Consider the following 23,219-nt stretch of genomic DNA (forward strand, 5'->3'; position numbering starts at 1 on the left):
AATGCTTTTTTCACTTAATAAATGTTGAATCCAGTTTGTTATTGAACTTCTGAAACCATTTATTCTGAAAATCTGGAAGGTGTCGTCAACTAGAGTAGTCTTTTGCACATGTCTGATATTTAGGAAGTTGGCTCAGAATGGAAATAACATAAGAATTGTCCTTTCTTCCTGTTGTAGTTTAAAGCATATTGAGAAGCCAGTGGAAGAATTATTTTTGCATTTGCCTGTAATAGCCAAACTCATACTCAGGACCAGTAGGTATTAATGACGCAAAGGGTGCCATCAAAGGCATGGGAAAATAGGTGTAACCCAGAACAACTCACCAGGAGCAGACCTGTTTGAGCATGTGGGAAGTTAAGCCTAGTGTGGCCGAGTAGCAACCATGATGCTAACTCCATCTGAAGCCACATCCATTCCAAGTTCACTTCATCTACAAGGAAGCAACACCAGAGTCAGTTCTAGCTAGTGGATATCCTCCTGATCTCAGAAGTCAGACCAGGTGGAGTGGAATATAAGGTCCTTGAGGGCAAGCATTATTTTATTTTTGTCTTTGTATCGCCATAACCCCTATTACATAGTGTTCAATAGATGTTTCTTAAGTGAAGCAATATGATGGGGATAGGTATAAATTTCAGGGAAGAGGCTATACCAGAATTGACTCTGAATTTTATTAAGCCTGGGGTCAGGATAATGCTGCTCAGAGCATTTCAAAAACATACCCTAACCTTTCCATTGTCTGTTGCATCCTAGTCTTTGGTTAGGAATAAAAGAACTGTTACTGGATGGCATAAGAGTATGTTTTAGAGGAAGTTGAGTGGTAGTCACACACAAAAAAGTGCATGGGTACATTTTCCTTAATAAGAGTCTCAATTGCATACAGGAAATGCCTTGTCATAGGAGAATACAGTCCACAAACAATCACTTACTAATAAAGCATCAACATCGTGTCCTACAGAGTTAAATAAGAATCATGTCCTACTTATCTGGCCACGGAGGTATTGGATACACATGAGATAATGTCAGCAGAGAGCTTTGGCCTCCATTCAAGGACAGGATCTGGACCAAATGTTAAGCCTGGCACGTTCTTATTGATGGCAATTATTACTATAACAGGTAAAAATCACATTGTAGCAAACATCACTACAAAAGAAGGTTTCTATAGAGCAAAGCCATTTCTATGTCCCCAGTAAATGGTCTGTATCCATAGTATTTGACTGCTTATAGAGAATAATTCTATGTTACGAATGCTTTTTCTGGTCATTGTCCAGAACCTTTCATGAAAGCACCTCACTGTGTGTGGTTTACCTGCCAGGCAACAAGGAGAGAAGAGAAATGAGCTGTAACTATATAAGTCTTTTGTTCCACCAGTCAGGTACCTACAAGTCCTATAGATCCAAAATGAACACCCCTAAGATGGTTTTTTTCCCCATTTCCACTAATTAGGCCACCATTTTCCTTTTTCTCAGACTAGAAACCTTTAAATCATTTTTTAACTCTTCTCCAACCTTTATCTCTTCTTCATCATCTTTTTGAAAATGTCTCTTAGATTTGCCCCCTCCAATGTTGATTAATTGTTTAAGTAATGGTAATCAATTTCCCTGTGTCCTCTCCTATTCAAATGTATAGTTGCTCCAAAACTGAGGAAAAATAAGCAAATGCAATCAAAATAATAATTATTATTAATAATTAAGGTTATTAATAGTAATATTAATAAATATAGTTGTTATTGGGAGCACTTCAAGTTTATAAAGTACTTTATAATGAAACTCCCAGCAACCCTGAGAAATAGGAGCTGCAGGTATTAGTATTCCAGTTGATAAATAAGGAAACTGAGGATCAAAGAAATTGAATGACTTTTCTATGGTCACACAACTGTTAAGTGTTAGAGGTGGGATTTGAATTTAGGTCTTTACTCCAAGTCCATCAGACTATCTACTATTGCCACTCTGCTGATCTACTCATCAATTTGATATAGATTATACATGTGCAGTCATGGAAAACATTTCATTAGCCAAGTTGCAAAAGAAAACACAGACTAAAAACAAACAAAAAACAAAACCAACAACAAGAAAAATAAAGTTTAAAAAAGTATGCTTTGATCTGGTTCTCTTCACTTTGCATCAGTTCATGTAAATCTTTTCAGGTTTTTCTGAAAGATCCTGTTCAGTTTTGTTTTGTTTTTTTGCTTTTTAGTGAGGCAATTGGGGCTATGTGACTTGCCCAGGGTCACACAGCTAGTAACTGTCAAGTATCCGGGACCAGATTTGAACTCAGGTCCTCCTGACTCCAAGGCCAGAGCTCTATCCACTGTGCTGCCTAGCTGCCTCTGCTCTTTATTTCTTATAGCACAATAGTATGCCATCATAATCATATACCACAATTTGCTCAGCCATTCCCCAGTTGATGAGCATCCCCTCAATTTCCTAAGACAGCTGCTATAAATATATATATATATATATATATATATATATATATATATACACACACACACACACACACACACACACACACACACACACACACACACACACACACACATATATAATGTATATAGGTCTTTTTCTTTTCCTTTGATTTCTTTGGTATACAGACCTAATAGTGGTATTGCTGGGTCAAAGGATATGCACAGTTTATAGTCCTTTGGGCATAGTTCCAAATTTCTTTTCAAGATGATTGGATCATTTCACAACTCCTTCAATAGTGCATCAGTGTCCCAATTTTGCCACATCCCCTCCAACATTTATCATTTTTCTTTTCTGTCATATAAGCCAATCTGATAGGTGTGAGGTGGTACCTCAGCATTGTTTTAATTTGTCCTTCTCTAATCAGTAGTGATTTAGAGCATTTTTTCTATGACTATAGATAGCTTTGATTTCTTCTGAAAACTGCCTATTTATATTCTTTGACCATTTATAAATTGGGGAATGATTTGTATACTTATAAATTTGACTCAGTTCTCTACGTGTTTGAGAAATGAGACTTTTATCAGAGAAACTTGCTGTAAAAATGTTTTCCTAGGGTTTGTTTTTTTGTTTTTGTTTTTGTTTTTTTTTTTGCTTTCCTTCTGATCTTAACTGCTTTGGGATTTTTGGTGCAAAGACTTTTTAATTTGATGTAATCAAAATTGTCCATTTTACATCCTGTAATATTTTCTGGCTCTTGTTTGTTCATAAATTCTTCCCTTATACATAGATCTGGCAGGTAAACAATTCCATGCTCCCCTAATTTGCTTATGATATCACCTTTTATGTCTAATTCATTTATCCATTTTGACCTTATCTTGGTATACAGTATGAGATGTTGGTCAATGCCTGTTTTCTGCTAAACTGCTTTCCAGTTTTCCCAGCAATTTTTTACAGTTGTTGAGTTCTTGTCTCAAAAGCTTGAATCTTTGCATTTATCAAACACTAGATTACTATGGCTAGACCGCCTTCCTTCACATTTTTTTTCATTGATTCCCTTGATATTCTTGACCTTCTGCTCTTCCAGATGAATTTTGTTATTATTCTTTCTAGCTCTATAATTCTTTGATAGTTTGATTAGTATGGCATTGAATAAGTAAGTTAATTTAGGCAGAATTGTCATTTTTATTATATTGGCTCAGCCTACCCATGAACAATTAATATTTCTCCAGTCATTTAGATCTGTCTTTATTATGTTAAAAGTATCTTGTAGTTGTGTTCATATAGTTTTTGGGTTTGTCTTGACAGGTAGACTCCCAAGTATTTTATATTGTCTTCAGTTATTTTAAATAGAATCTCTCTTTCTATCTGTGCTACTGCGTTTTTGAAAAAAAGAGTCCACATGAGATTTTCATCTGATCTTCCTTCTCTGGCAGATGTCATGGCACCCTCAGTATCGAAGCTCAAAGTTCCGCCATGTCTTTGGCAAACCCGCCAGCAAAGAGAACTGCTATGACTGTGTGCCCATCACGAGGAGCGTCCATGATAACCACTTCTGTGCTGTTAACCCCCACTTCGTTGCCGTCGTGACAGAATGTGCTGGAGGGGGTGCCTTCCTCGTCATTCCAGTACATCAGGTAACAAGGCCCACCAATCATATCAGTGGTTGAGGCCACGACATTATGAATATACTGGGCCCTGGCCCTCATCTGTCACCCTGCATCAAATTTTTTCCTCCAGCTTAGGCTCCATTTAAACCCTCTCCATATCCTAAGCCAGTTTATAGTGACTTGTTATCCCTCTTCTCAGGCAGCTCTACCCTTCCCCCTCTAAGGGTACCTTTCATCTATTCAGTATACACCATGAATGTGCCTATTTATTTATATACTGTCTCCTCCACCAGAATGTAAGGCCCTTGATGGCAGACTGTTCAAGCCTTTCTTTTATCCTTAGTGTTTAGCACATAGCTAGCACCTAATAAATGCTTACTGATTGGTTGGTCCATACTCCATCTGGGGATAGCACACTGGGGATCATTGTCTCTCTCCTTATTCAGGGGTAGTTTGATGTACACACTGGGAAATTTAATGGTTTAGAACAGTGGAGTCAAACTCACGTAGAAACGGGCTGTTTATCCACACATAAGGATCCTTGAAGACCGCATATTGACTTTGTTTTAAGATGTAATGTTATCTCTGTTTCATTGCATTTTTATTTATTTTGTCGAATGTTTCCCAGTGGCATTTTAATCTGGTTTGGGCTGCACCCAGGAACGTTTCCAACTGATGTGGTCCACAGACCTTTTGTTTGACGCCTCTGATTTAGAACATAACAAATGTCATAGAGATTGAATTGAGTTATGGGCTATTCTGTCCGGAGTTCTCTTGCTGTCACACGTTCCGGGAGAGATGATCTATCAGGGCATGGTTGTTCTCCCTGTTCCCAAGCTCAGAGATTAGGTGCACTCCCAGCTTCTTTTAGTGGTCATGGGATAGTTCTGCCCTTTAGAAGTTTATCTACACCCTAATAATAGTCGTGGAGAAACAGCATATAGAAGTGTAGAGTGAGCTGGCTTTGAAGTCAGAAAGATCAGGGTTTGGGTCCTGCTACTGCGTGACCCTAAGCAAGTCACTTGAAACTTTCAGTGCCCCAAGGCAATTCTCCAGGGTACAACTTTGCAAAGCAAGTGTTGTCCTTTATTGGTAGAGGGAGTCAACTTACATAGAATCCCAGTAGTACTGAAATAACAGGTTTGGTCCAAATAATAATAATTATGATCTCTAAAGTGCTGTTCCTATAACGATGCTGGGATGTATGTAGACAAGAGTTATTATCTCCATGTTACAGAAAAGGAAACTGAGGTTTAGAAAATAGTGGATAGTAAATGTGAAAGACAGAATTTAAACCAAAGTCTTTGGACTCTAAGTCCCATATTCTTTTCACTAAACAGCACTTCCAATCTACAATTAAATTTTAATCCATTTGAATTTCCTGCCAGTACTACTTTTGGAGCAATGAGTCCCAAAAGTTCGTGACATCCTGTGTGAAACAAGACTCCCTTTTATTTGTCCTAAACTTAATCACTTTTCCCTGGGCTTCATCTCATCCTAGATTTTCTTGATAAATTAATTAAACATGGGTTGTAGGAACAGACAATCACTGTCTTTCAAAGACTATTGAATGAAAAGCACTTTTATTAAAGTTACAAAATTACATCAATTCTTAAGGGATCTGTGGTTTCATCAGTGTGGGTACAACCCTTCTATGTCTGAGGAGGTTTGGTTTAATGAGTTTTTGTAGCCAAATCACTTTATCACTTGGTATCCAGCCTTCTGATGGTCATCTTCTCCACAGTTTACTAGTCCAGTTCTCAGATGACGGACACAGAGTCTGCCACTAGGCAGATCCTGTCCAGCTTGGAAGGACCTACAAGTGTTTGAACTCCTGTGCCATGGCCTTTGAGAGCCCTAGTTCACATATGAAAGTTCCATATATCTTAAAGCATTTAGGTAGTAACAACTGCTCTTTTGTTTGTATTGTGTTTTCTAATTGAAAAGCACTTTTATATGAGTTAATCTGAGTTTATCCTCACAACAGTCTTATGAGCACAAGTAACATAAATATTACTCCTCCAGTTTACAGATGGTGAAACTGATAATCAAGTCAATTTAGCACTCTGCCCATGGTCACACAACTAATAAGCTAGGACTGAAACCCAGCTCTTCAAAAATGTGAAGTGTCTAAAGTGGAGAGTCTTGGGAGGGGCCTCCCTAAAGAAGAAAAACCTCAGGAGAAACGGGAAATTTACCAAATGACCCAAAATGAAATTCTGACTTCTTCAAGATCAAACCCTTTTCAATAATTTTATGCTGTTGCATAGCATGGTTTGTAATGAAATATCTACTTCTGCCTCACTATTCTCTGCTCCCAGCCTACCCTCCAAAACATCTCAAAATAATGTGTGTAGTCATACATGAAACATTCACTTTTATATGCCTTGCAATATCATGGATATTAGCAGTTTCAGTTTTAGAAAAGTTTCCTTTAAAAAAAAAGCATTTTGTAAGAAAAGGCAAATGTTAGTATCACTATATTACATATGAGGAAAATTAGACTCAAACATGTTTAGTGACTTGCCCGTGCTCATACAGTAAATGTCAAAGCTAAGACTATGTTGTTTTTGTTGTTCAGTTGTTCAGTTGTATTCGACTCTTTGTGACCCCATGGACCACAGCGTGACAGGCCCTTCCGTCCTCCACTGCCTTTCAAAGTCTGTCCAAGTTAATGTTCGTTGTTTCCATAACACTATAATCCATCTCATTCTCTGCCATTCTCTTTTCCTTTTGCCTTCAATTTTTCCCAACATCAGGGTCTTTTCCAATGAGTCCCTGTCTTCTCATTCTGTGGCCAAAGTATTTAAGCTTCAGCTTCAGTATTTGACCTTCCAGTCCAAAGCTAGGACTGTAATCCAGAACTTTTCATTTCCAGTGACTCTTCAATATCTCCTCAAAATAGGCCAAGAACCAGTAATAGAACAGATGAACAGGAAGAAGGGTACCCAAGGCAATCCCACTTCCAAGTCAAATGTTCAAATTCTGGAAAATTGGTTCCCATTTCCCATTTTTACTTATAGATGGTATTCTTGGGGTTATCTGGCTTAGCTGGATCTCATGCCAAGCTGGTCAAGGAAACCATGTGTGCTGGTTAAGATAGTTTCCAAATAGCTGAGGTTTTTTTGCTTTATTATCTACCGTAAGGATGCTAAAGTAGAAGGCATGGAGGAAAACTTGTGCAAAAGTACATAGGGGAAGGAAATGGAATTCTTATCTTAGAGAATAGAAAGCAGGTTGAAGAATAGAGAAATAAAGGGGAGGAATGTGAAACAAGCCCAGAAAACCAGGCTGGAACCAAATGGTGAAGGGTTCTAAATGCCAAGGGGAGGAGTCTCTTTCTTTTCCTAAAGACAATAAAGAACCACAGAGTGTCCTTAAGGAGCAAAGTGATACGGTTGAGTATGCTCTAGGAATATCAGTTTGGCGATTCTGTGGAGAATGGATTGGAGAAGAGACAGACTAAAGTCCATCTATGGGGAGGGCTGTACTAATCCATCTAAGGGACGATGAGAGCCAAAACAAGGGTGGTGGCCATGTGAAGGTAATGAAGGGGAAGCATTACAGAATATATTGTGGAGATAGAATTGACAGGCCTTGAATTATGATCAAATAAAGAGGTAAGGGAGAGAGAAAAGTTAAGGATGATGTTGAGGTTGTAAATCTAGGTCCTTGCGATCAACTCTGTTAGGGTTTGGTTTTTTTTTTCCCCAAAGTAAGTCATCCATGTCAGAGCCTTGAGGGACATGTATAACCTGGACAAGTGGAGAGAGACAAGAAAGGCATTCTAGGCAGGGGAAGCTGAAGTGAGCGTAGGCCTACTTGGAGAAAATGAATAGCAGCATTTGGGTTTGGGGCAGCTAGGTGGCACAATGGATAGAGCACCAGCCCTGGAGTCAGGAGGGCCTGAGTTCAAATCCAGCCTCACTACTTACTAGCTGTGTGGCTCTGAGCAAGTCACTTAACCCCAATTGCCTCACAAAAAAAAAAAAAGAGAGAGAGTTTGGGTTCAAATAGTAGAGAGTAGGGAGAGATACATTTATAGAAAACCTCAAATACTAGGCTAAGCAGGTTAAACCTTATCCTGTGGACAGTGGAGAATAATCAATGCTATTTTGAGCTAGGGAGTAATGTGTTTGAAGTAGTGTTTTGGAAGAGTAATCCCACAGCAGTGTATAAGAAGAATAGGGTCAGGGAGTAGAGCTCTCACAAGGGAAATCAATTAGCTATTATAATAATCCAAGGGTGATTTTTTTGGTTAGTTTGTATGTGATCACAGAACATAAATTATGTAGCAGCAGAGGCTATTTCTATATTTTGTTGGATTATACCATGATTGAAAACCATAAACTTCACTATACAACCAATCTATAGAATGTGGAATCAAATGCTGAGCTCCTAAAATAATTCTCAGAGTGGCCCAATGTCCTAGAGTTGGAAAAGAACCTAGACATAATCTAGTTTAAATGCCAGCTAAAGAGTTAATCTCCTCTACAATGACACTGATAGGTAATAACCTAACTTTTGCTTGAGGATTTCTAGTGACAAGGCACTCACTACTTGTCATAGAAGGCCATTCCAGGAGGGCTTCAGAAAAACCTGGAAAAATTTGTATGGACTGATGCTGAGTGAGGTAAGCAGAACCAGGAGAAAGTTGTACACATAACACCCACGTTGTGCGATTACTAACTTTGATAGACTTAGTCCTTCTCAGCAATGCAAGGATCTAAGATATCTCCAAAAGTCTCATGATGGAAAATGCTATCCACATCCAAAGAAAGAACTATGGAGTTTGAATGCAGATTGAAGCGCTATATTTCATATATACATATATATACACACACATACACACACATATAGCCTATATCAGATTGTGTGCCATCTTGGGGAGGAAGGGGGAAAAAAATTTAAAACAAAAGCTTATGAAGTGATTGTTGATAAATCAAAATAAATTAATAAAGAACAAAAAAACAAAAAAAAAGACCATTCCATTTTTGAACAACTATTATTGATAAGAAGAAATTCCCTTTATTTAGCTGTAATGGGCTTCCCTATAACTGTTACCCCTTGATCCTAATTTTGCCCTTTAAATTCACACAGAATAAGTAATTCCTATTTCCCATCATAGGCTTTAAAATACTGAAGGCAAATATCATATTCCCCCTAAATCTTCTCTTCTCCAGGTTAAAACTCCCCAGTTTCTTCAACTCATGCTGAACATAAAAAGGAAGTGATAAGAATGTCATTGAAATACCCACTATATACATGAAAACAACTTAAAGCTGAGAGAGAATATTGAAGTATAATTAAAACCCTACCTTATTAGAAGGAAACTCTTTGTTCTCTTGTGTTCTGTCAATGTTTGCAACATGTCTGAGCAAATCTCTTAGTGTATTTGTTCAAAGGATAAAATCAAGCTATTCAAATCTTAGAAGATAAAAGTCATATGCTAAAACAAACATAGGCAAGAATCAAAAGCATTATTTTCCTTCAGAAAATTTCTGTCTGATATAACCAAGTCTAAACCGAAAATAGGCACAAGAATACCTTATGTGCTTTGCCACTGGTCCAGTCCTGTTTCCTACTTTGGAAGGCTAAAGCATTTCCTATTCCTAAAAGAAACTTAGGAATTGAATAAACTTTCAGCAAAAATACAGTAAAACATTATGATTTCAGACCATACTAAAAAGTGATCATTCAGACTGTGATGAGCTGAAGTCTATACTTTTATTATCTACAAAGAAAGGATTTTCTAAGGGGCAGCTAGGGGGCTCAGTGGATAGAGCGCCAGCCATGAAGTCAGGAGGACCTGAGTTCATATCTGCCCTCAGACCAAACACTTAACACTTATAAGCTCTGTGATCCTGGGCAAGTCACTTAACCCCAATTGCCTAAAAATAATAATAATAATAATAAAAGAAAGGATTTTCTAAATAATCAAATAATGTAAACAGATATGTCCTCCAGCCCTCAATGATCACTCCTCCACCTGAATTCCCCTGAATGTCTACTGTCTCCACCATTCATCTGATGTCAATTACCATGTTACTACATTATGTTATTGTTTATCCATTTTTGTACTTCTTTTTGTCTCCCCAACTAGATTGTGTAAACCCAGGGAGACAAGGACTATATTTGATAGCTCTTCCTATTCTCAGTGCCTAGCATGATACCCTATGTATTGTGAGCAACTAATAAATTTTTGTCATCAGTAATGATGATTAGGTTCATAGGATCTTAGAATAGATCTGGAAGGGACCTTAGTGATCATCTAGTATTAGGCCAACCCCTTCATTTTACAGATGAGAAAATTTTAGGCTCAAAGAGAGAACATAACTTGTCCAAAGTCACACAGGTAATATTTGGCAGAGCTAAATTCGAACCCAGGTCCTCCAACTCCAAATCCAGTATTCTTTGCTAATTCCACTAAACCTTGTTGCTCTCACAGTAATTTATAGGGGGTTGACTCTAAAATCTTGCTATTTCTTTTGGCTAGTTGACTACATCCTATACTAAAGTCCTATTCTGATGCCTCCTCCTGGCATGGAAGGGACCACAAGTGCTCAAAAGTTATGTCAGCTAGGTATAAACTCTAGAAGGTTCTACCAAGTTGAAAAAGCTTTGGTACAGGACAGACTGGGCTTCTCATCTGATAACTAACCTAACTATATATGGAAAGACTCATCATTGGAAGATTAACAGAAGGAGATATTTTGGGTTTTTTAAAATCACAATAACACATAAAGACTATCTACTAAGCCATGATAGGGGTAAGGAAAAGGGTGATTGGCATCAAGGAGAAAGGATAGACCCAGATGGAATCATTCAGCCTTCAAAGTACCAGAGATAATGACCATGAGTGCTGGAAACTACTTAAAGCTATACACACACACACACACACACACACACACACACACACACACACACACACACACACACACGCACACACACACACACACACACACACACGCACACATACACACACAGATACACACATACATATATATACATATTTTTCCATCATATTTTTCATTAAGAACTAGAATAAAACATTTTATAGCTAATGAATCAGCAAGCATTTATTAAGTAGCTACTGTGTGCCAGTGCTAGGCACTGAGGATTCAAAGACAAAGAATGAAGCAATCCCTACTCTTAGGGAGCTTACATTCTAATGGAAGAAACAACAAGGACATATGTAAGTATATGCAGAATAAATACCACTGCATCTGGGGCCATCTCTAATCGTCCTGATCTATATCTTGCCACTGGACCCAGATGGCTCTGGAGGAGAAAGTGAGGCTGGTGACTTTGCACAACCTTGCCTCACTTAAATCCAAGTCACTCATAAGTCATGGCATCACTTTCCTGAAGTCATGGTCCTCTTCCATAAGGAAGGACAAACAACAAACAGAAGTACACATAAATTTAATGTGTTTAAACACAAGATAGTTTGAAAGAGTACACTAGCAGTTTAGAACATTAAGTCTTTACATAGAAGGTAAAGAGGGAGATTCCATAAGGCAGAGGAGTGCATTCCCATTCCAGACTTTGGGAAAATACTAAGACATGAAGAAGGGAGCTGGATTGTCATATGCAAGTAACAGAGGGCAGGCCAGTTTGGTGAGATTACAGAATGTGGGATGGGTGTAATATCCAATGACACTGAAAAGATAGGTTGGGGAAAGCTTGTGAAGGGCTTTAAAAGCTAAACACAGGAATTTATAGCTGATTCTGGAGGCAAAAGGAAGCCACTGGAGTTTATTGACTACACAGTGCTTCTTGTCGTGACCCCAAAAATTTGTCAACAGTAAAAATTTCTGAACACACAACAGCCAAAAATTAATACAAAATCAAACATAATTAATATGAGGGGTTTCTGGCAGCACTTGACCGTGTTGAATCACCCTTTTCCTTACTCCTATCATGGCTTAGTAGATAGTGTTTATGTGTTATTGTGATTTTAAAAAAATCCAACATATCTCCTGTCTGTTAATCTTACAATGATGAGTCTTTCCACATATAGTTAGGTTGGTTATCACATGAGAAGCCCAGTCTGTCCTATACCAAAGCTTTCTCACTTGGTAGAACCTTCTAGAGTTTATACCTAGCTGACATAACTTTTGAGCACTCGTGGTCCCTTCCATGCCAGGAGGAGGCATCAGAATAGGACTTTAGCATAGTATGTAGTCAACTAGCCAAAATAAATAGCAAGCCACAGCCTTGGTTCTGGACACAAAGCATGTGCACTTTGCACTGCACATGTCCTCAGGCCACACCACACCATGCTGCAAGTGAGTGGAAAAAGTTTAAGAAGCCCTGGACTAGGGGAGTGACTTGGTCAGATCTGTACTGAAGGAAAAGCTCTGGTAGCCTTGTGTAGAATGGGCTAAGGTGAAGAGAGATGAGACAGGGAAACTAAGGTGGTGGGTGGGTTGGATAGTAGAAATGTCATAGAGCTAGAAATGGCAAGATTTGGTAACTGACTGGATATAAGGAATGAGGGAGGGTGACAAGAAGAATAGTAGTACCTTTTATAGAAATAAGGAAGTTTCAAAAAGGAATGGGTTTGAGCGGAAACTAATGAGTTGTTTTGGCTGTGTTGAGTTTGAAATATCTCTGGGATATATGCTTTGAAATGTCCAATTGGCAATCGATGATGCGGGATTGAAGCTTAGGGGAGAGCCTCTGCTGGAAGCATGGATCTAGGAGTCACCTGCATAGAGATGTTAATTAAACCTAAGGGTGTGTGCTTAAAGCAGCTTGAACTGGCTGGTGAGAGCTGATTGCTAAATTTTCAGTATGAGTATTTCCACCTCAGAAATCAGGATATGCTGCAATCTGGGCTTGTTATGTGTATTGTCAAGACTTAAGAAAATAATGCAGAAAATGTTAATGCAGATTAAACTTAAAAGTGTGACATGCCTACATTTCTTTTTCAGTGAGACAATTGTCACTGCTGATTAAATTCATGGAGCATATGAGATCTCCAAGAGAAAGAATGTAGAGAGAGAAGGGTAGGGAGCCTAGGACAGAGCTTTGGGAGACCACTCAAAGTTAAGGTGTATGATCAGGATGATAAGCAAGCAAAAGAGACTGAGAAGGAGCGATTAGACACATAGGAAGAGAACTAGGAAAGAAGAGTGTCATAAAAATCCAGAGAGAAGATAGTATCCAGGTAAAGAGGATGGTCAGTAGTGTCAAATGCAGCAGATAGTGTGAGAAAGTTGAGGACTGAAAAAGAAAATATTAGATTTGGCTATTAAGAGATCATTGATACTTTGAAAAGAACAATTTCAGTTGCATATTAAGTCAGAAGGTAGATTATAACAGAATCTTATTATAATGCAGCTTATTAGTCATTACATTTAGATATATCGTGTTTATTCGTGCTAGATTTGGAGCCAGAAAGACCTGAATTGAAATCCCACTTCTGACACTTATCAGATGTGCGACTCAGGACAAATCATTTAATTTGTCTGAGTTTCAGTTTCCTCGTCTGTAAAATTATGTTAATAATAGCAACTACCTCGAAGGGTTCTTGTGAGGATTAAATGACATAATATATGTAAACTGCTTTACAAACCTTAATATGAAATGTAAATGTTAGCTAGCCTTATAATTGTTACTTTTATCATGTCTCCTAAGACATTATTCTCATGCAGTAAAACTTAATATAACTAACTTATAATACCAATATTGATTCTGGTATTTTAAAGGGTTCCTACTGTATGAAATTGTTTCCACAGAGCTCTATTAAATTCTTGACTTGATGAAGGGTTTAATTGATGGGTACTGTCATCTTGAAGGGTTATTAGCCCATCAAATAGAATTTTTGAGCTTGACCAAACACTATTATATTTTTATGCTTAATCTTTTGTAACTAAAACAATTTTTAAAGTAACCCTTTGATGATCCAAGAACTTCTGATGCAGGTAGATAACTGAAAAGCCCATCTGATGAGCTTCAGTTCATTTTGTTCCTTTGTTTTGTTTAGATTTGTAATTCTATCATCACAGATGGCTCCTTCACTTTGGGCATAGCTTGGAGTGTATTGAACCCCATGTTAGAGGAGTTGGATTTCTCATTCCCAGTTCCACCGCTTAGTAGCTGGATGATTTGGGGCAAGTCACTTAATTTCTCTGTACTTCCCATTCCTTTTCTATAAAATGAAGGAGTGAATTAGGTGACCTTTGAGATCCATTCGTTCTTGCAATATCTGGAGCCTATGATCTGCAAAGTGGGGATAATACTATTTGCATTACTCAACCAGGGATTGTTGCCAGGATCAAATAAGATAATGTGTGTAAAGTGCTTTGTAATCATGAAGCCCTGTAGAAATGTTAGCTATTATTATCATAATATAATTATTATATAAAAAATTTCTAATCCCTCTGGAGGTTTCCTTAACAAAGGCATGGTTAGCAGAGAGGAAAGAGGCAATTGGTCCAGGCACAGCTTCTGGTCCGTAGGCAGATTCAGAGATGAGACAGAAGCCAAAACTCCCCCTTTCTCCTCTCCTTTCCCTAGGCACTACCACATTGCTAGAATTCCATTCCCCTATACAATACAAGCTCTTTGAAATGAGGTATAGTTTAGTTTTTCCTGTTATATCCCCTGGTACATAGTAGGCACTTAATGAATGCATGTTGATTTATTGGTTTACCCAAAATGTTGATTATCTCATATGAATGGAGATTAGGACCTTATGGTATATGTAGCTATACATTTCTCTTGTTGATTTTTTTGATTGACTTAAACATTTTTTAATTTAATTTATTTATTTTTGTTACATTTTAAGTTCTGAACTGTTTCCTCCCCCTCCTCACCCCACACTGGAGAAGGCCACCATTTGATGCAGATTTATAAATATATATAAAACCATACTGTGCATACTTCTGTTTATCAGTGCTTTCTCTAGAAGTGGATAGCATCTTCCTTCATAAGTCCTTTGTAGTTGATTTGAGTATTTCTAGTACTCAAAGTAACTTGATAATTCACAATTATTCTTCAGATAATATTGCTGTTAATGTATACAACATTGTCTTGGCTTTGCTCACTTCACTTTTCATTATTTCCTGCAAATCTTTCCATGTTTTTTCTAAAATCAACATGCTCATCATTTCTTACAGCACAGTGGTATTTCATCACAGTCGTATACCACAGCTTGTTTACCCATTCCCCAATTGATGGGCATCCCCTCAATTTCCTGTTCTTTGCCACCACAAAGAGAGCTGCTAGAAATATTTTAGGACATATAGGTTCTTTTCCTTTTTCCTTGATCATCTTGAGAAACAGACCTAATAATGGTATTGCTTGGTCAAAGGGTTTACACAGTTTTATAACTCTTTGGGTGTAATTCCAGATTGCTCTCCAAAATAGTGGGATTAGTTTACAGTTCGACCAACAGTGTATTAGCGTCCCAATTATTCTGCATCTCCTCCAACATTTGTCATTTTCCCCTTCTATCGTTTTAGCCAATCTGATAGGTATGAGATGATATCTCAAAGTTGTTTTAATTTGTGTTTCTCTGATCAATAATGATTTAGAGCATTTTTTTTCATATGACTATATATTGTTTTGATTTCTTCATTGAAAAGCTGTCTGTTCATATCCTTTGACCATTTGTTACTTGGGGAGTGACTCATACTCTTATAATTTTGACAAAATTCTCTATATATTTGAGACATGACTCCTTTATCCAAAAAACTGTCTATAAAATGGCTATACATTTCTAAGCTCTAGTTCTTTGGAAAAGAAAAGATTTCCCTGATTGTCAGGAATTCCCCCTCTTCCCCATCTCTCACCCACTCATGAAAGTGAGGCTTTTAGAAGTAGATAAAGCAAATAGCCAGACTGTCCCTATTCCTGAGTGGTCATGCCACCAACAGCCTGTGACTGGGTTCCAGCCCCAGTCTCTCCGTCATTCAGGCAGCCTGCTGTAATGCCCCAATTCCTCCAGGAGAAAGGGGCTCCTTCTATTTCAAGCTTTCAGTAACTGTCAGATGAGATAATGGTCCTTCTGGGGTTCTTTAAACCCTTTAAACCGTATGGAATACCCATTATGCCCACTAATGCTATATTGTACTACAGCTTTATTGTGTCTGAGAAAGGGTGGGAAGAAGGGGTGGGGATGATTATGGATCTTCCTTGATGTATATGAATATTTCATTCTACTGGGAATTAAAATAGTTGGAAGCCTAATACTTTTCTTACTCTCTTCCACATAAATTAGGAATCAACCCTGTAATACTGAGATTAAGAGAAAGGTGGGCAGCAGATGAGATGTGCTGACTCAGCTATTACTGTTTGCTTTGTGTTTAGCGCTAAGAGTACTTGTTTTTGCACTTTGGTTCAAAATAACTCTGCATCTTGGGAACTGCAAAAAATGTGCTTCCATGGCCCCATCCTTTCTCCTTTCAAAAGATGTCTTTATCAAGTTCTTTACACTCAGGTTGCCCCTGAAGTAAATTCTCCCATTCTAATCTCAGGGCCTTCCCTGTTCTTATTCTCAGAAGTAAAGGTAGACCTGCATTTGTTGGCCCAGATTTCAGAGTTTTAACTCAAGGTTTAATCCCAAACTTAAGGTCTAGATTATTCCAAAAAGGGACACTGCTGTTTCCCCTCAACACATCTGGGCAGGGGCTGGTGGAATAGAGTATCCATAGTAGCGGTACTTATGGCAAATTCTTTCAGCAGCACTCAGTAAAGTGGCTGATTTATTTATTTTAAATGGCTTTGTCCCCTGTGCATCTTCGTCACTGACCACAGAGCATGAGGGTGAAATGACAGGATGTAGCATTTCTGCCATAAATAGCCTTACCCTGATGATGCTTTTAAGGCACTTAGCCACAAATATGCTTGAGTATCCATCATGCCACTAAGATTTTCCAATATTGACACTCACTGCTCAGAAATATCCCCAACCACAAAGTCATGACTGCTGGGCTTAGGAGGTAAACATTCTTCTTTTCTCTACTCAGATAGTCACAAAGGAATTGTATTTATTTGGTAGGGCCTCCATCACTTGAATTATGGATATCTTTTTTTTTAATGTGTTTAGATCACTGTGGGGACCAGCTAAGCATACTTGAGATGATTACTAGGCAAAAACTAAAAAGAGAGCTGGTGATAAGAGAGAGGTGGCACTGGGCAGTTGAGTTTGCCAGACTTCACAATAATGATGCTTTTGGATATGGACAGCAGCCAATGGTGGCAAAACCAAAGACAAAGAAAGAGGCCTCTTCTCATCACTCATTGGCTTCTTTGAAATACGGTCTTTGTATGAATAGAGGCACTCAGAACATCACATTTTCTGCCTAGATGAATGTTCAGGAGACATATATGTAGTTCCTGTTTTAAAAAAAATGAATTGACAATATGACACAATTGTCCCAAAAAACCTAGTGGCATCTTGGGTTGCCCTGAGAAATATAGTGTCCAGAACAAAGTAACTGATAGTTCTGCTCTATTCTGCCCTAAGTCATACTAAATCTGTAATATTGTGTTCAGTTCTGGGTATCACATTTTGGGAAGGACATAGATAAACTATAGCACATATAGAGGAAGGCGACCAGGAGGTTAAAGAGAGGTTATATGAAGATCTCTAGAAGGCACTGAGCATAAATTTTTAGACTAGAGAAGATAAGGCCAAGGGAGATGTGATCAAGGTTTTCAAATATTTAAAAGGTTAGCTTATGGGAGAGGAATTAGATTTATTCTGCACACTTCCTGAGAAGAAGGCTGAGACCAATGAGCAGAAGCTATAGAAAGGTGTATTTGGTTCAATATAAGTAAATTTTAAAAAATAGAAACTTCCCAACAGTTACAACTACCCTACATTCCTTAGGAGGTAATGAATTTACTTTCACAAAGGACCTTCAAGTGGTGGCTATATGGCTACCTGTTGGGAATATTGGAGAGGGCTTCCTGCTCAGTGGAAGCTGGACCAGGTGATCCTCAAGGTGCCAGTTCTGAAAGTCTATGATTCTACAACCACCAAAGTTCTTCTAAGTTCCTCCTACCCCTCCTTAGAGTAGGGCTGCACAAATGTCTCCTCACTCACTGTTTGTGAGATGCCCCCCACACCACTGGATCTGAGATTGAAGTCAGCCTTCTGCCTGACTGGGTCTTAAATGAATCTTACATGAATAAATAAATCTTACATGAGTCCCTTCTTGCAGGAAACAGGCCTGGGTGATGGAGAGGGTATGAATGGCTTCAAACATATAGTACTAGACAGGTACTAGACCTATGATTCATTGGTGTAGGGAACTTCCAGATGAGGACACAGCCACTACCAATCAAAGTCAGCACCTTCTTTGTTGCCTATTTTTTTTTATTTTTTATTTTTTCTTACTTTTAGGCAATTGGGGTTAAGTGACTTGCCCAGGGTCACACAGCTAGTAAGTGTCAAGTGTTTGGTCTGAAGCCATATTTGAACTCAGGTCCTCCTGACTTCAGGGCCGGTGCTCTATCCACTGCGCCACCTAGCTGCCCCCTTTGTTACCTATTTTTAAAAAGGCTTGCTTAAGACAATGAGAAATCAATAACTTACCCAGGGTCTGGAATGAGTCAGAGTAGGCACAACTCTTCATTACTGTATGGTCAGTTCTCACTACAGGGGGAAGGGAAGGGAACACGCATTTGTCATGTGCCTGCTACATGCCAGGCACTAAGCTAAGCTATTTACAGATATTGTATCATTTGATCCTCACAACAACCTGTGAGGTAGATGCAATTATGATTCCCATTTTACAGCTGAGGAAACTGAGTCAGAAAGAGGCTAAGTGATTTGTCGAAAGTCACTTAAGCCAGTGAGTGTCTGAGGCCAGGTTTGAATTTTCTTTCTGACTCAAGTCCCAGTACTCTATCCAATTCCCCTTCTAGCAGCCTTTTCAAAAATAGAGGCCCTGCAGAAAAAAGGTCATTCTTTTAAAAAAGGGAGTGGGTATGTGGGAAAACTAATGCACAGTTGGTGGAGTTGTGAACTGATCCAACCATTCTCGACAGCAATTTGGAACTATGCCCAAAGAGCTGTAAAACCATGCATACCCTTTGATCCAGCAATACTACTGTTAGGCCTATATCCCAAAGACATAAAAAAGGGGCAGGGAGGAGCTGTTTGTACAAAAATATTGATAGCAGCTCTTTTTGTGGTGGCTAAGAACTGGAAATCGAAGGAATGCCCATCAATTGGGAATGGCTAAACAAGCTGTGATATGTGATTATGATGGAATATTCTTGTACTACAAGAGATAACAAGCAAGTTGATTTCAGAAAAACCTGGAAAGGATTACATGAACTGATGCAAAGTGAAGTGAGCAGAACCAGGAGAATGTTGTACACAGTAACAGTAATATACTATGAAGAACTATGAATGACTTAGCTATTCTCAGCAATACAATAATCCAAGACAATCTCAAAGGACTAATAATGAAGCATACTATCCACCTCCAGAGAAAGAACTGATAGGTTTGAATACAGACTGAAGCATGTTTTTTCACTTTCTTTCTTTTTCTTTTATTCTATTCTTCTTGTACAAAATGACAAATATGGACATGTTTTACATGATTGCACATGTATAACCTATATCTTATTGTTTACCATCTCAGGGAGGGGAGAGGGAAGGATAGAATTTGGAATGCAGAGCTTCTAAAAAAAAAGCAGATGTTAGGGGCAGCTAGGTGGCACAGTGGATAGAGCACCGGCCCTGGATTCAGGAGGACCTGAGTTCAAATCCGGCCTCAGACACATAACATTGCTAGCTGTGTGACCTTGGGCAAGTCACTTAACCCCGTTGCCTAGCGCGCACCCCCCCCAAAAAAACAGCCACGTTAAAAAGTTGTTTTAACATATAATTGGGGAAAAAATAAAATATAAAAAAGGAAGTAGTAGCAAATGTAAACAAGATTCCCAAGTTCAAATTTGTACTCAGTAGAAAGATATCAGTTATTTTGTTATCCCCGTCCCAAAAACTGTTGGAAAAATGATTAGACATAATTAATGCCTGATTATGACCTGGGCCTGAGGAGGATAGTATAATACCTGTAACATAATAGGCATTTAATTCTTGTTTGTTAATTGTTTGATTGAGGCTGAACTATAAGAGAGGTGTGATGGAAATTCAGTCAATTAACAATAATTTATGAAGCATCTACTATGTATGCCAAACACTACATTAGGCACTGGGGGTAAAAAGATAAAACTGAAACAGTCCTTGCCCTCAAAGTTAATAGTCTGTCAAGGGAAACAGCATGTATATATATATCCACATATTTATGTGTGTGTGTGTGTGTGTATGTATACACACATATATACACATACACATACACATATATGAAATAAACATACACGGAAGAAATGTGGGGTGACTTGTAGGAGATGATGTGGGCCTCTGAAGAGATCAGCGAAGGCCTTGTGTAGGAGTTGACATTTGGGCTGAGCATTGAAGGAAACTAGGGAGTCTGAAAAGCTTGGAAGTGAAGGAGCACATTTCCAAGCATGGACAGGCTATACAAAGACATAAAAACAGGAAGTGGAATGTTTGTTGACTGTATAAAGGGGACAGATGTGTAATCAGCCTGGAAGGCACTGGAAAGGGTAAGCTGGAGCCAGACCTGTGAAGGACTTTAAATACCAACCACAGGAATTTGTACACGCAGTTCTGTTTGAACCCTTATTTTGAAAATACAAATTTGTTCCAATGCAATTTGATGTATTAGGGAATGATTTGAGCAAAATGAGAATTTTGTGTTAGCTTGTGCATGACTTCGTCCTTTGGGAAACAGTGAGAAGACACAGAAAACAGCACCACTTCATAATAATTCACAAGATGCAATCCCTCCAACACACTCATTTCCACAATCAAACTTCAGGCCTTTTTCAAGGCAAAGTGCCATATTTATTATATATTCTGGTGCAATAGGAACTGTAGGTTGAGAACTGGTCCAACCCTCCCCCCTCCATCCACCTTTCACTGTGACTGAGGTCCAGTCCCCCAAGTGTACCTTACCCCCATAACCATTCAACTTGACCAGCTCATGTCATGTGTAAACTGGGGCACCAGACAGCACTACTACTTATTATAGTATTTATGTATTTCTTAACCATTTAGCATGTATAAAACCTAATTATTAGGTTCCTATCTTTCTTTTTATGGGTGTGTCACTGATGAAGTTTTTTAAATGTTGTGTCCCTGACCCCATTTTCCCCATAAGCCCTGTGGGTTTTATTGTGTAATTTGGCACATTAAAGAGATTTTTAGGACCACTTATGTAGCATGATGACACAGAGGTATCAACCAACAGTCCTTGCCAAGTAATACCTTGTACAGCTTAGTGGCCCCGTTTCTGTTTGAGTTTGACACCTTCAGATAATGTCTTGTACATATATTAAAATCATACAAATTTTCTTAATACGTGCAAACACAAATATAACTTTGTTTAATAGATCTTTTATAGGTCTGTGTAGTATATTTCATTAGACTCTGTATCCAAAGAATTTTGTTTTTACAGATATTTATTGAATGCTCAACTATAAAGAACATTATTTTATCCATCAAACTAAAGAAACTAAAATATATCTAAACTTAATTTTAAAAAATTAGTAAGTAAACTTTTAAAATAAGAGAGAATGCCATAATTTTTTGAGAAACATGTGTATATCTGACTGGGCATATCCGATATGTCCTGTTCACATACCTATAGATCTTCTGAATAATCAGTAGTAAGAGAGGCTTAAAACTGGGAATCATACTTGCCAAAGTTATGTACTAGGACCATGAAAAATGCCTTATAAAAGTCTGATGTTTTTCATTTTGTCTTCGAATTCTTGTTGCTTTGCATACAATAGGTGCTTAATTAATGGTTGCTAGATTGGATTTCATGATTTAAGCAAGGGATTCTTTATAAAAATTGAGATTCTGTGGATTCTCCTCTGCTTAGAACACATTATGCTAATCGAATCAGGCCATGGAATGCTGTAATGCCTCCTCAGTAAGCTCCACAGTCATTCAAAAGATGTTTCCCCACCAATAAATGTACTGTATGCTCCAGACAAAAGGCAGGCTCAAAGATATGCTGGTAAATGTTTAACAACCAGCTTGGGGGTTGAGGGTGGAAATGTGTTTAGGACACACTTTTAAGTTCCATCTGCTTTCTCCATTGCTTTTTCAAGTCTAGACCAGAGAGGTTCCCAAACTTATTTGACCTACCACCTCCTTTTTTAAAAAAATTACTCAGGGCCCCCCGGGAAATCTACTTTCTTTACTCCTTTAATGGTTTTTTGAAATTTGTGTCATTTCAAAAAAAATATAAATTTTTTTAAATGATGCATCTTAAATTTAATAATTTATTGTAAATTTGTGGGTTTTTCCTGCATCAAAATCTTGATGATGTAATAATTACATCATATAACTGTGTAGTAACGTATTGTAAACAAGTCATTACATGCACATATTCCTGCCAATGCATGCTAGACATGCTCACCTGCCAACACTTGCTTGTTAAGACCTGTCAATAGACTTGACCACTGATCAGTGGTCTTGCATTTTGTGTGTTTATTTGGAAAATAATTTAATCACTATGACTTTAACTTTGTTACACAACAGATGAAACATGTACAAATGGTTTTTCAAATTTTTCTTATCTTTTTTTCTTTCCTTATGCTTCCACTGCTCCCTTCCTCAACACCCTCCAATTGCACCTGCAGCTACTATCACGCCTACCCCCACTGGTCCGGCACCCCCTGGGGGTGGTGTCTCCCACTTTGGGAATCTGTGGCTAGACAATCAACAAAATAATAAATCAGGCCCTGATTTGTATCATTTGTTGCTGATTTCTGGGATATAAATGTTCACACTAAAAATTTAATAACCCACCCTCCTGAGCTGGTTCAGCTAGCTGTTGCATAATCCTGAGGGGGATTTACCTTGAAAAATCAAAATCATGGGTGACACAAAGCATAATGGGGTGATGTAGTAGGTATCAACAGACTGTAACATGTTACCCAAAATTATTTGTTTGCCAAGGAAATAAATGATCAGGAAAAGGAAGTAGGTATAGTAAGAGGTAAAAAGACCAAATAGGCAGCCCATGTGTACATTGGTACCTATAGAATGTCAGGTCTTTGTTACATTAGTTAAGTCTTCTACATGGGATGTATAAGAGGAAGTCATACTTTAAGAGACTTTAGAAGTATTTAATCCAAC

General features: G+C 38.2%; 1 protein-coding gene across 4 annotated transcripts in view; it reads left to right on the top strand.

The window, feature by feature from the left end:
* The window catches only part of CORO2A (coronin 2A), a 179,439-nt gene that overhangs the window by 114,037 nt on the left and 42,183 nt on the right, over positions 1-23,219 (top strand). For all 4 annotated transcript variants that reach the window (XM_020995605.2, XM_020995606.2, XM_020995607.2 and 1 more), the window contains exon 2: positions 3,839-4,039. In XM_020995605.2, the coding sequence (XP_020851264.1) occupies positions 3,839-4,039 (201 nt within the window). The remainder of the gene's footprint in view (positions 1-3,838; positions 4,040-23,219) is intronic.

Source organism: Phascolarctos cinereus, unplaced genomic scaffold (assembly GCF_003287225.1).
Source record: "Phascolarctos cinereus isolate Bilbo 61053 unplaced genomic scaffold, phaCin_HiC Scaffold_4;HRSCAF=312, whole genome shotgun sequence".
Lineage (NCBI taxonomy): Eukaryota > Metazoa > Chordata > Mammalia > Diprotodontia > Phascolarctidae > Phascolarctos > Phascolarctos cinereus.